General features: G+C 40.4%; 1 protein-coding gene across 4 annotated transcripts in view; it reads left to right on the top strand.

Annotated features, from left to right (window-relative positions):
• LOC149315900 (chemokine-like protein TAFA-2) overlaps positions 1 to 14,272 on the top strand; it is a 139,801-nt gene extending 125,529 nt beyond the window's left edge. For 3 of the 4 annotated variants that reach the window (XM_089514394.1, XM_089514396.1, XM_089514398.1), the window contains 2 exons: positions 5,045 to 5,169; positions 12,274 to 14,272. In XM_089514394.1, coding sequence (XP_089370520.1) covers positions 5,045 to 5,169; positions 12,274 to 12,285 — 137 coding nt within the window. In that variant the 3' untranslated portion in view covers positions 12,286 to 14,272. The remainder of the gene's footprint in view (positions 1 to 5,044; positions 5,170 to 12,273) is intronic. The other variant, XM_089514397.1, reaches the window with a different exon arrangement.
• Positions 14,273 to 14,695: the final 423 nt, after the last annotated feature.

The raw sequence follows: 14,695 nt of genomic DNA, 5'->3' as shown, positions 1-14,695 counted from the left end.
AAGTCTTGCTGTTGCTCATACATGTAACAGCAAGCTGTGGTGTAGCAACATATCTGAATCTAACCATTCTCTTCTTTGTTCATATTTCTGGAAGTTTCATTCTTATTTTCTCACCTTTTTTATGGCAGATGGATTGTCTTGTCTTGAGAATGAGGAGACAGGCTCTGCATAAACAATGTGTGCAGCTTTGGTCTCTTACCATGTCAGTGGAGGACAGGCTAAGTTTCTTTTCCTGGGAACTTTGGCTTTTGTCTTGTTTCCAGGAACAGAAAGAGTATTTGTGTCTGATGGGGCACAAGTCATGAGAAAAATCAGGCATCAGTGTGATTAAATTAGGCCTCTTGGTACCATTAGGCACAAAATCCCTACAGCAATTAGCCTCTCAAGGTTGCTTGCTCTTGGTCGTTGTCATTAACATGTCTTTTGTCTTTGATGCTGTCACAAACTAGGAAAGCCCTAATGGTGCAAGACATCTCTTCCCTCCAATCCTGTCATGCTGTGTGCTCCCTGCCAACTTCACTCAATCCTCTTTCCTCCCTTATTAATGGTGCACTGGTGATGTTTCTTTGTGTTTCGTCTTCCTTAGCCCTGGAAAGGTTTTGGCTGATGGTTCTTCCCACTTTGATCATGTTATGCTGAGTTTGGGGTTGCTAAGGAGATGGGCCTTCTTATGGACCCTGTTTTTAGATTATTTTAGTAATCCATTGCGGATTGGCATATTGATTGCCCTAGGCTCTGTAGTAAGTAAGGCTGAGGCTGCTCTCTTTGAACTGAGATTCCTGCAAGCACTGCATTTGTGGAGAGGGCCAAATGCTATGATGCTCCCTTGGAAAGAACTTCACACTGCTGTCTGTTTTCAGCTTGCTCCAGTTTGAAGACCTAATGCAATGGAGATGTTGCTGTCCAAAAGAGAGTGCTGTCAGAAATATTATCTGGTCTCAGGAGGAGTTAAGCTAGTTTCAGCCTACTGAGTTTAGCTGCTTATCCATCTGGTCATTTATTATTTCTTATCACTTTTTTTTTTTTTAGCATTCAGTGTTTTTCCTTTTTAAAAAATCTCTCTTATCCTTTCAACAATCCTGTAAATTAGGTTATGCTTCACATGTGGCACTTTGTGTTGGGAGAGAACATGAGACTCATGTGGAAACATTGTGTTACTATGCTAAGTCTGCATACATGCAGTCTAATTCATGTGTAATCAAATTTGATTAGAGTTTCCCAGTATGTGTAATTTGTTATGGATTTAGTAAGTAATTATTTCATAGGTCCCATGCATTGTTAAACATTGAAGTGCTTTCCTTGTGTGTGTGTGGGGGGGGGGGGGGATAGAGGGAAGCAGCACTGAGAGATTCTTTAGCAGGATTACTACCTTTAAACCGAATTACCATTTGTCTCTGGGATTCACAAATCCATGTAGAGCATCCAGCAACATCACTACTATGTTGCCTTCATGCAGCAGCTTCTTCTTGCTAATCAAAGGCTATACAGAAACATACTTTAGCCCTCAAAAACATACATTTGGCATAGAGGTGTAATGTTCTGAGTGTTAGACTACAACACTGGAGATCAGGGTTTGGTTCCCACGAAACCCATTCGCTACCCTTGGGTAAATCACATGCTCTCAGCCTCAGGGGAAGGCAATGGCAAATCTGCTTTGAACAAATCTTACCAAGAAACTCCCATGATAGATTTGCCTTAGGGTCTCCATAAGTCAGAACCAACTTAAAGGCACACACACACAATACACACACACACAAATTATAACATGTAATGGAATAAAGGAATGGTTTGAGGTAAGGTAGGAGAGAATGGAGGGCATAGTATCAGTGGTTTGAATGCTGTACTAACACTCTGAGATACCATGGTTCCAATCCCTGCTCAGCCATGAGAGCCCACTGGGTGACTTCAGGCAAGCCATATATTTTTTCTGTCTAATAGGAAGGCAGCAGGAAACCTCTTCTCAATAAATGACCAAGAAAACCCTATGACAAGGTCATTGTAAAACAGAATTGGCTTAAAGATACATAACAGTGGTAGAAGAGAAAATAACCTAGGATTTATAGTACTGTAAGATCAAAAGAGTTATAGTTATGACTGGGATGTAGATGAGGCAGAGCACAATCAATTGGAAGATAGGCTTGAGAGAGAGAGAGAGAGAGAGACCAGTTTTAATATAGTTTTGGGTTAACAGGCTTCCAAATATGTCATTCATAAGCAGGAGGGCTGTGAGTTGGAGGAGTGGCATGGGGGAGACGTATCTGGCTTAGTCCCTTTCTCCACCAATTTGTAAGAAGTTAAAGTCTGTTCTTCCACCTATGAGAGGAAAGTTTTTGCAAGCAGAACATTCTGGGTTTAGTCCTCTCTCTCTCTCAGAAGAGGAGGAGAACTCTCTCTAAGAGAGAGAGAGAGAGAGAGAGAGAGAGAGAGAGAGAGAGAGAGAGAGAGAGAGAGAAGGAACAAACCCAGAACCTTCTGCTTTTTCCCTGTGGGTGAGTGGTTTTCAGTGGCAAAAGATTAAACAGTCACTGTGCTGTGTATCTGCTCACCACTGCAGTCTTCCAGTGCTGCTGTTTATTAAAACTGTCAGGATTGGAAGCTGTTAGGTTTGTCTGCTGTTTGACATCTACCTGGCTACTCACATGTCAAATAAACACATTTTCTTTTGTCCTGGTTACACTAATGTTCTGGGTTACACTCCTTTGCTGTGTGTTTGGGATAGGAGGTTTTAATTAATTAGTAGACTTGATTGTTTTTAATTTGAATTGATAGGTTTTTATTAAGTATCTTTGCAATGTTGGGGGGGGGGGGGAAGCAGACATTTAGAAAGTGTAAGCCAAACCAACCAAAGCCATGGTGGTTTTCTTGGTGGTTGCATTCTGTTTATAGAGAATAACCACTTAACTTTAGGAAGAATTTTACTGATGGTAACAGTAGTTTGATAATGTAACAAACTGTCTCCAAGAGTGGTGAGTTTTTTGGAGTTTTTTAAAATTAAGCAGGATGGTTATCACTCAAAGAAGGTTTAGCTGTGGATTCCCTTCATTGGTGGGATTGGGTTGGATTATCTTTAAAGTTCTGTGATTATGTTACCTCTTTGGGTTGGGAATTTGGGGATGAGGCGTAGCTGAGAGACAAGAGTGCATGCTTTTCATGCAGAATATCCCAAGGCCAGTATTCAGTACATTAAGTCCAAGAAACAATCTCGGGGTCATAGATACTTCTGCTTGAGCCCATGAAGATCTGCTGTCAGTCAGCATAAACCATTGGCCAATGTTCTGACTCGACATAAGACAATCCCAGCTGTTTCAATATGTTCATACTAGCATTAATATTTTTCTCATTTTGTTGATAAACTGGACCTGGATTTGCTGAAAATATCACAAGCTAATTTCATTACACACACACACACACAAAATGTAAGACTAGACTACTAAGGTGGTCAGTGCATGATGAGTCCACTATGGCTTTTACTACTGTTCCTCCTGCTGCTACTCAACAGGGGTAAAATCGAGAACCATGAGAACTCCCTTTCAACCCACAGCTGTTGTTGAAGGAGTAGCAGTATAATCAAGACCCAGCAACATCAGGGACTGCCCGAAGGAAGAGGCCCCTCCCTCCTTAACTGTCATCTTGGCCTCAGAGGGAGCGATCAGGCAGACCCAGCAACATCAGGGACTGCCTGAAGGATGAGACTTCTACCTCCTTTAACTGTCACCTTTTGTATTGTATTACAATTTTTACTGTACACCGCTATGATCATTGCGGAATAGCGGTTTATAAATAAAACGTATTATTATTATTATTATTATTATTATTATTATTATTATTAAGAGCAGATTTTCTGCCACAGTGAACTAGTGGCTACCCTTGATGGACCCACTGCCTGCCCTAAAGCTAACTCTTTTTCCTAATTTCTCCCTTTCTGATCTGTGACGATACCCCCATTAACATAAGTGTTCAGTGAACTTATGAGAGTAGAGGTGGACTGGGCACACTAACACTTCCCTCATCTGCTGGCTATTCCCCTTTGGTGACTTCATGTACAATGTGGTTGTGAAAAGTTGTATGGACCACCTCCTCCTCCACCACCACCTTCTTCTTCTTGCTTTGTACTTTTGGGAACCCTGACAAATTAGTTTTTAACCATGTGATAATGCTAACATACCTTTACCAGAGGGACATGGGCAGTCAGCATATCAGGAGCAGAGTTACTCATGCACTCACTGAATGCTTATGGGGGTGGTATTTTGTTTGCCTACTGCACAGTACTTCATGTCTTCTTCCTTGCAGTGACTAGAATGTCCATGCTGCACTAATGTAGACATGATAAAGCTTAAGACTGTATTCAGTATTTCTGTTAGTGCTTTGATGAGGAGAGTCTTAGTTTACTGTTAATTAGGAGTGAAATAGATGACCAGAAGGGGCAACTTGAAGCTGGATTGGGACCATGGCAACTGCATGCTGCAGTCCCGATCCACCTTGCAGCTGCCTGAAGAAGAAGCGGCAAAAATCAGCTCCTTTTTCTAGCAGCAAAAAGCAGGCTTTTCCACCTGCACTATGGCTGGAAGCCAGCTTCATGATATGCCAGCGGTGTGTGGTGTGGTTGTGAAGCCAACCCCGTATAAATGGCGGGATGGCTTCCAAGAGGCTTGGCAGCATGCAGTGTGTAAATGCCACACTTCTAAGCCACCTGGAAGGCAGTGAAAAGGGGTGCTCTGTTTTGCCCCTTCGTCTCTTATGGCATAAATAGAAGGTGCAGATGAGAAGAAAAGAGTCCTGTTCAAGACTAAGATTTGTTTTAGCAAGAACTTTAATGGATTATTGTCCAATTCCTCAAGTACACTGATGAGTAAAACTGTCAGTCCTAAAGATACCAGTCCTTTTTGTCTCCTTTTAAAATTTACTTTGGGATCTTTCCTGCCACAGAATAGAGATTGCCCTCTTCAGTGAGTGCATCCACTTTATCTTGAGGAACATAGAAGTGCCATCCCTGGATTGTAGTCAAATACATTTGTTCTACAATATGCCTTTTGTTCTTTTCTAGCTTCAATAGTGCTTCAGAAGTGGTGGTGCCAAATGCAACCATGTTTAGAAGGAGAAGAATGTAAGGTGCTACCAGATTTATCTGGATGGAGCTGCAGTACTGGAAACAAAGTAAAGACAACCAAGGTATTTTCTTGCTTATTTCTGTTTGGAGTAGTTTTGGTGTGTGTGTGTGTGTGTGTGTGTGTGTGTGTGAAAGAGCAAGAAAGGGATGTCTAAGTCAAACATCCTCTTTTTACCCATAATGAAACAACTTTTACTATTCTTTTGCTGTGTATGTATTGCAAACTATTGTGGCATTTACTCTTTAGTATCTGTCAGACCTAATCCTCCCTGCTGGAAAAATCTTTTATAATATGTGGTAGTACAGGAATCCCATTGTATAAACCATCCACTAGAGTATCCACCATAGAGGATTGCTTTGAAGCTTTAGCTCTCATCAGAATCCTTCCAGTGGTAAAAATAAATTCAAAGGTGGGGAAATGGTGGAAACTGGTCTCTTATGGGTTTTCAGCAGAGTATATCCTATTAGTAGATGTGTAGACAGAGGTCTGGGCATTTGTAAGATTTCTGCTAGTCATTGCCTGTTGGAATAGGTTTCTTGTTCTCTGCATCATGATCCAGCCAAGGACTTTCTATCCTGTCACAGCTCCTCCTGTTGGAGCAATCATCTGTGACAGAGAGCTACATGATTATTATTTTCATGGCTTGCTGAATACCCTGAAGAACAAGGTATAATTAAAATTTTATCAAACTCATTAGTAATTACATGTATGTCATGGTTAATCAGTTGCATAATTTTGTAATCATTGTTCATACAGTGGAGCATAATTATTCTTCAAGCTTTGCTTGCTTCACACTTCCGTCTCCTTTCCACACAAACACTCTATAAAAATTGTTCTGCAAAATAGCAATGTCTTGTTTTTCTCCTATCTTTTCCTCTGTAGATAACATGTTCACATCAAGTGCTTTAAAAAAAGAAGAACATCAGAGCAGCCTGCATTGGCTCAGACTTGAAAACACTGCTGAATAATTGTACCAGCTTCACATCGTTTTATCCACTGCCCCCTTCCTTTTGCTCATTTCTCATTTATTTTAACTGTTTGTCTTTTGCTGTAGTTCACCCCTACTTTAAGTTGCTGAATGCTGAGCAATTGGCAATAACAGGTTTGGCCCACAGCCACATTCACATCCAGCAAGAAACAATGTCTGTCTTCATGGCATATTTCTAAAGTAGCACTAATGTCATGATCCCTTGTACATTCTAGACTGTATGTACTTCTGAGACATATTGTGAACAGTATGTGAAACATATTGTGAACATATTGTGGAAACAATGGAACATTTCCCATTCTTCACTGATTGGGGTAGCTAGGGGCAGCCTATTTATGGTAGCCAGATACAAACAGTCTGCTGCTTCTGCTGCACAGAAATAGCAAGAGAAAAAGTATGATAGAGAGACTGATGCTGCTATAGGGCGACAAAGAAAAGTCAAATCAAGAGCAAGCTGGAAAAGGCAACTGTATGACCTGCCTGCTAGGTTATTTCCCTCCCACCTGTTATCTGTGGACCTAGACGGTGACAAATACGGTCATACAGAGGCTTTTGGATATACACCTTCAAGAGCTTCAAAGAGTGAACATGGACCTTGTTCCCCCCACTCATTGAGTCTGCCATGCTTTCCTTATAAAGAAAGAGTACACTATTTTGTTGGTTAACTATCCCCAAATACATGAAGGCTTTCTTCTTGGCAAGGTTTAATGTTCTTTGTTTCAGTTTATTAGCTGGAAGATACAATAAAACCCCACTGAACAACTGATACTGCTCCTGTAATAATATTATAGTTGAATCTGTTTTACATGTATTATTTCATGGTGATTACTATCAAGGGACTAGGAAAGACCTAATATTCTCAATTACTTAGCTTTTCCTAGGCTGCTCCCTTTAGGGGCTGTGCAGACAGCCCCGAAGGGGTGGCCTTGAGCTGCCCCTTTTACAGCCAGATTGGGGCTGCAGCAATCTCATGCTGCGGCCTTGATCTGGCCTTTCCAGGGTGTGAAAAGGAGCTGCAAAAAGTGGCTCCTTTTTATGCCCTGGAAAGGGCACGATAGCTATGGTGTCACAGCTGTGCGAACACAGTGCCAGAGGAGCGCCATGACACCACTTGCCTAGCAGTGTGGTGCGTGGCATCATGCCACCCTCGGGGCAGAGCCAGGGCATGTGTCATATGGATGCTACACCCCGACTCTGTTCCCAACCCAGCCTTTAAAGCTGGCCTGCACAGAGCTTTAGTCTCTTTTAACTATTTTGCTAAAAGGTTCCAACACAATGTTTACAGAATAGGTAGATAAGTTTTTAAATTTTTAATGGTTCATCTATGACAGAACAATGTTAACTATATTTAATGCATAACTGAATTTTTCCATAGGGGATCTGTTCCAGGTACCAAAATCCATGGATGTTCAAGTTTCATTGTTCCCAATGGCAGTGCGTGTTCACAGCCGCACCACCATTAGGGACAGCCCCTGTTGTCCCATGGCAGCACATGCATGTAGCTGCACCATCATTGGGGACAACAAAACTTAATGGCAGCATGGCCACAGGCATGTGCCGCCATTGGCGACAATGTGGGCTTGCCGTCTGCAGATGCCACGAGCCGACTGTATTTAGGCACTTCATTGCATACTGTATGCTTTTCTATGAAATGTGTATTTTAATCTGAGGATTTTATGGTCTATTGACTGCAGATAACAACAGTTGAAATTCACTCACTTAAAGTAAGTATGGATATAAAGTTGGAGCAGGATATTGTTGTCTAGGGCAAAGGACAGGATGACACCCCCTCCACAATGAAAAAACAGAAGCCAACTAGATTGGCAGTTGAATCTCAGTTACAGAGTTGTTCTGTTCAGTCATATGGAAATTTATTGATTCAGAAAGGGAAGAGGGGCTGATGTTAGTTCCAATTTCTATCAATCTCTTCACATGGAAAATCATGAGTGAACAAGTAAGCTGCCCCTACACTATCCTCATGATTGGGGACCCTGATTTTTTTTGTGGACAACAGGACAGTATGGAAAATGTCCACAAGTAAGTGAAGCTTTTCTGTGTAAGTTCAGAACTGGAGACAGAAAGGGCAGTGTTACTATGCCCCCCCCCACTTGTTTCTTGATTCAATACACTTCCAGAATGAGGGCGATGGATGACAAGATGGTGTCCACCACCACATATGAGGTAACAGGTTCATTTAGGGAGACAAAGGTGGCCCCTAAAGGCACCAAAACCCATCTAATATTGGAAGTCACACAGGGTTTGCTCTGATTAGTTCTTGGATGGGAGATTGCAAAGGAATAGCAGGTGCTATAGGCTATATTTCAGAGGAAGCAACTGGGAAAGCCACCTCTGAGTGTTCCTTACCTTAGAAAATCTTATGAAATTCATAGGGTCTCTGTAAACACACTCACACATACTCATACAAAACACACACAGAGATACTCTATATGGCATATACAGGGGAGGATGACCAGCAGCACAGGAGAAACAGCTATCAGGCAGGGAGGTTGCTCTACTGACTGAGGCATTTGCTTTACTCTTCTTTATGAAATTTGCATTAGCATGTATAGTTGGCATGTGAAAAGAAACAAATGGTCTTACTTTCCTGAAAATATGTGCATATAGATAACCAAAGAACATTACTTTCCTCTGAAAGCTGGATGGGACTTTGTCCTTTCCACCTCACCTTATCTCTGCATGCACCCTCATAGCTTCAAAGAGCAACATAAGTTTTATGAGGTGCTTTTCCTGATCCATCATCTCAATCTCTGCATTAAAGTAAATCGCTTCTGTTTGTTCTGCCCTCTTTGAAGCATGAGATATAACTGCTATGGTATTACTAGCTGGGTAGTTAAATAATAAGCGTATCTCCCCTCTTTAGCTGTGAGGTCTCTGCTGCGTACAAATTGAGCTCCTTTTCTCTCTCTCTCTCTTCTAGCTCTCAGTTTGATCTCTCTCTGCCATTTTGCAATGGATTTGCTAAATTGTTCCTGCTGAATGTGTCTCTTGTTTGGCATGCACACAAGATCAGGGATAGAATTTAAATAGAAATATTTCAAATGCATCCATGGTTTTGATGGCTGCCTTGACAGAAATCACTAACCCTACTGTGAAATCCATAAGAAAGGACATTGTAATGGGTAAATAGGGTACGGATTGCCTGAACACTATAAAATCATCCACAGCCATCAGAATAACCCAGCAATTCAAAGGCTGAGGCACAATCTTCAGGCTCCTATTTAAGAAGAATTTGTTTAGGCTATTTGTCATGTACATAGGGCATGTGGAATCAAAGAAGGGAAGACATTGAGCTTCACATAAATTATCTACCCATAGAGCAAACCTTTCCTTTGGCTTCCCTCCTAGGGCTTTTCTAAAAGATTTCTCTTGTAAAATGCATATGCACATCCCTTAAATTCTTTTGAAAAGCTTGCCCTCACTTGGTTTTCTTTTCAGACAGAACAAAGTAAATGTGACTATGCTAGATGAATTTTAAATAAAAAGAAATACCTTGCCCTGTGGCTGCTGAAAAGGTCACTTAAGGCAATCTTGGAATTTGAAGCCCAGAAGTGCTTGCAGGTATTAAAATTTTAAGAAAAGTTAATATTTAAACATTCTGGAACAGATTCCTCCTACACCCATATAAATGTCATGCCTATTCTCCCTCAGTTCATCCTTCCCTCTTTGCTGTTGCTGTTAAATTTTGGGTGTATGGTGGGCACTCTATATTTGAATGCTATTTTCCATTACCTTCCCTTGTGAATTTGTAAGAGAATTCATTTCTTTTGGGCATAAAATGACAGATGTCTATACAATTGTACTATTTTGAACACACTGCCATCTCACAACAAGGTCATGTTCATCCACAGGATGGGGGATTCTGTCTTCAGGATAATGATTGTATTAGCATATCTTTTTCTGCCTTCCAATTTTGTGACTCTGGAATGTGACTGTGGTGATGAACTTGTCACTTCCAGCTCTCAGTGATAAGGAGCTTGCTTTGTTGTTGATCCCAAACTGAGTTTTCATATGTGAGAACCTACTTCATTAAATGCATTCAGTGGATAGCAAAGGTGATGGTTGTTACAAATGGAAGGCACTGGAATTAGTCATATGGAGTGAACTGGGTAAAGCAAACAAATTGAAACTTAATCCAGACAAGACAGAGGTGCTCCTGGTCAGTCAAAAGGCAGATCAGGGAATAGAGACGCTGCCTTTGCTGTATGGTGTTACACTCCCCCTGAAATCTCAGTCTTCCAACATAGTTGTTCCCCTGGACATACATCAGAGCCTTGTGCACTAGCTGTGCCTATTCCTTAAGATATTCAATCTAGCCACAGTGGTACATGTTTTAGTTACATACCATTGGAACTACTGTAACACACTCTACTTGGGAGTGCCTTTAAAGTACTTCAGCTGATCCAAAGAGCTGCAGCCAGACTGTTAACTGAGGCAGGTTACAGAGACCATGCTATTCCTTTAAAATAGCTCCACCGGCTGCTAGTTTGTTTCAGAGTGCTGGTTATGAATTATAAAGCCCTATAAGGCTTAGGTCCAGGCTGTGTCTCCTTGAATGAGGCTGCTGGGGCCCTGAGATCATCAGGACAGGCCCTTTAAAGAATGTGCTAGAAGGTTCTGTATTGTTTTAAACTGAACTGTTTTTAATGTATATTTATCTTTTTAAATTTCATTTTATTCTTTGAACTTGAGGTTTGAATTGTTTTAATAGTGTGAATAATTTAATTCTGTTTTAAAGATCACTTTTTATATATTTTTATTTGTATTGCTATCTTAAATTGGCAGCCACTTTGAGTCCCAATATTTTTTTGGGGGGGCGGGACAAGATACAAATAAATGTAATAATAATAATTAGTGGAAATTCATCAGTCCTATGAAAACACTTACCTTATATTATATCCTCAATAAATGTCATTTTATAGGCGTGCCGTATCACTATGCATTGCAACTGATTAACATAGCTAACATTTTAATACATAGTAACATGTAATCATGGACTAATAATCATGTTGGATCACTATCATTGTTGACAAAAAAAAGTACTACTTTTTCGCAGAACATTTTTACTATTTTCCCCAGAGTCCTGAGATGTTATTTTCTGAAAGCAGCAGTTGACTAAAACATTTATGAATATACTTCTATTAATAAAATACAGTCCGGAACCCCCCCCCCCCACTTATGGGGGAAAGAGCCATAAAATAATGGGGCGTGTACTCGCTGTGGTGCATGGAGCGCATGGCGCAGGTACGCATCCCATTTATTTCTGCCGGGGCTTGCCTTCCGTGTAAAATCAAAGCCGCAGAGGGCAAGCCCGCCTATGGGGAGGGCTGACTGTAGTTGTGCTCCTGGTACAAAATTATTGGAGCAGAAATAACATGTAAAGTATAATAATAGGTTCCTACACCACAAAAAAAGAGAAGAGCATCAGTTTTACATGTTTCAGCAAACTTTATATTCAAAAGTCATAACATGCACATATGAAATGAAATGTATGTGTGAAATGAAACAACCAGATAATCCTTGTGTTAATAAACAAATTTTCTAGTCACCATGTGAAACCTTCCAAACTGCATCTAGGAATGATTTTTCTTTCACTAGCCTCCACTGTCACTATGATTTCTGCTTGGGACCAGAAATGTTTCTGATTTCAGATGTCTTCAGATTTTCAACTATATAGTAGAGATCTAATACAACTAGGTGAAGAAGTGGTGGCAGGATAGAAGGAGAGGCAACAACAAGTTCCAGCCACCAGGCTCACATTCTTCAGGTTCCCTGGAGGTAGGGGAGCCCAAAGAATGAATGACTGGTGGCTGGGGCTCCACTGCTGCCCTGTGCCATTTTATATATAACTTTCGTGCACCTGCATTTTTATTGTGAGGTCACATGAAGTCAGATGTGGAATTTTCCATTTGTGATGTCATGTTGGTGTTCCAAAAAGTTTTGGATTTTGGAGCATTTCAGATTCTGGATTTTTAGATTATAAAGCTCAACCTGTCTTTGTAAATATATTTAGAGTCCAACACCACCATTGGATTTAATAGGAGAACCCATTCATACAAGAGAGCCTTGCATGAATCCATTGTATCCATGGGGCTCTGGTGGATGTGCTCTATAGGGTAGCAAGGTTCTGTCTGCTGATTCATTCTCTTTTGTTCGCAGGTCACCCGGTAGATTTTGGAAGATCTACTCTTAGATGGTATACACTGCATTGACATGGCCAGCATTGCAAAAATGGCACAACGTGGCTTCTATTCAAGTGCAAGTTACTCCTTGTATGCTCTGCAGAGTTGGAAACGGGATGACTTTCTTGGTACAGGATAAAATGCAGTTGTGGTATAGGATGTCTGTTTTTTATGGGCGCTTTACTGTTCTTCCTTATATACATCTGCTAAGGGAGTGGTACCACCATTTGCTCCCTCCTGCTGGAAAAGAACCAAGGATTACAGAAAAGGGGTGATAACCCTCTATGGGTGAAAGCTTGAAAAGGTTCCCTTGGATTTGAAGATAAAATGTTGCATCAGCTACTGATTAAGTACAGCCTCTAAGGTATTTATCATCAATTGCTATTCAGTCTTCAATTATGGATCTTGAATGCAGTTACAAGAACTCCCTTCTCTACATTTTCTTTTCATACTGTGGACATACCTTTGAGAAAAATGCACTTCTTCCTTCCTGCCCAGTTAAATGTTGAAGTTGCATCAAATCCCTTGATGACAACAAAGAAAAAGCAAATTTCCTTTCTACTCCCATATTTTAGGCTGGCTGTGACAATTGCTGAGAGAATCAAGGTGATGAGTGGGTGTTGTATGCACATTCAATTTAAAAAAATAAAATTAGTGTTTTTACAAAATCTTTCCAATTTATGGGTTTCTTTCCTTTTCTTGCAGACAGGCTTTGAGGTAAGGATTCTGGAAACAAGGACTCAGAATCTGATCTTAGGTAGTGTAAAACTAGAGGAATTCTAATTAAGACATGCAATTGTTCCAGAATGATTCAACTTCAAATTTCAGATTCTTTACCTAGAATATGTGAGAATTTACAACATAAGAGTCAGTTCAATACATCTTGCTGGAAACACAAAGAGTAAATATAGTATGCTGCTTTTGTTTCCCACAAGGAACAAAGAATTTGCCCCCGTGGTCTTTCTCTGCCTCCCCTCGCCCCCACCAGTGTTTATTCTGAATAGGTTTATAAGTCTTGTCATTGCTGTTCATACAAAGTAAATCAGTTAAATTATTATTAAAATTCTGTTGAAAATATTACAAAGAATGGGGCTCATCTTTTTGTTTTTGATGTGTTGGGTCTGGTACAGTGATTTTTTTTTTCTTGAAGAGTTGAGACTGCCTAGCTACATATAGAATTAAATGAAGGCTTGTACCTAGGGATGGTAATGAGCACAGGTTCCTCTCAGGGACCAAATAATTGCTCTTAATCTGTTCCACCAAACAAGAACATATTAAGAGGACTATGATATACCCTCCAGTTTAAGATTCAATTTTTGTTTGTACTAATATCAACATGGTGAGAGCAGCATCTCCTTTAGCAAATTAGGACAACATATAGAAGTGGAGGAAATCAGAAGACACATAGAAAAACTGTATAGGTGATGAGATTCTTCTCAGTTACTGGTGCAAAAAAAAAATCTGGTGTTTAACATGGAAATTCAAAGCCAGAGCCTGCTTAGTATTCCATAGCAAAAGGTAATGCCAGACATAGAAGAGATAGATTTTCTTTAACATGAGTTATTGTTAAACTTTCCAAGTGGGCTATTGAGACCCACTCCCCTTTAATTACAAACCATAAACCTGTTCCATATTTTTGTCTTATTATGGTTACCTTGATTCATGAAGGTCTGTTGATTAATTTAGGGCTGGGGCTGAGAATGATTGTGCACCTTGCAAGTATAACCCAAAGTGAACATTTCCTTCCAACTAAAATGAGAAAGATTTCTGGAGTATCCAGGGGAGATGGAGCAGCAAACAACTGCACCTTGAGAACTCTCTCCTGATCTGACCTGTTTTGCAGTGGCCTGGCCTCCATGCTGTGACTGTATGACCTGCTGACTTTGTTACCTAAACTTTTTTGTATCAGACTATGTTATACCTGCTTCCAATGCGATGTAAATACCAGACTGTGAAATATTAAACTTCATTTTAATCTCTGCAAAATGATTTTGTTGATTCAAATATGAGATGATTTTTAGGTCATGCGGAGGGAAACGTAATTGAAATCTGAGGTCATCTTCAAGTAAGGGTTGGCGGGAGAACAATCTCATAATATACTTTTGTTTTGAACCTTCTGTGGTCTTACAGATGTTCTTGGACTACAATCTCCACTATTCTTCACTATTGTCTATGGTTGGCTGGGCTGATGGGACTTCCAGTCTAACACCATCTGTAGGGTTGCATGATATCATAACAGTGGTGCAATATTTTACATTTCCTTGAAAATTGAAAGCCTAACAAAATATAGCCAGCTTTCATGGGTTTGTGACAGAGCTTGCATTGTGCTCAGTCACATTCACTGCAAGTATAACACCTATGTATGGAGGGATCTCTCTTTAGCAGCTATCCATATATAA

Source organism: Sceloporus occidentalis, unplaced genomic scaffold (assembly GCF_023333645.1).
Source record: "Sceloporus occidentalis isolate IW3139 unplaced genomic scaffold, rSceOcc1.0.p SCAF_3, whole genome shotgun sequence".
NCBI lineage: Eukaryota > Metazoa > Chordata > Lepidosauria > Squamata > Phrynosomatidae > Sceloporus > Sceloporus occidentalis.
This window is presented reverse-complemented; position numbering and strand designations above follow the sequence as displayed.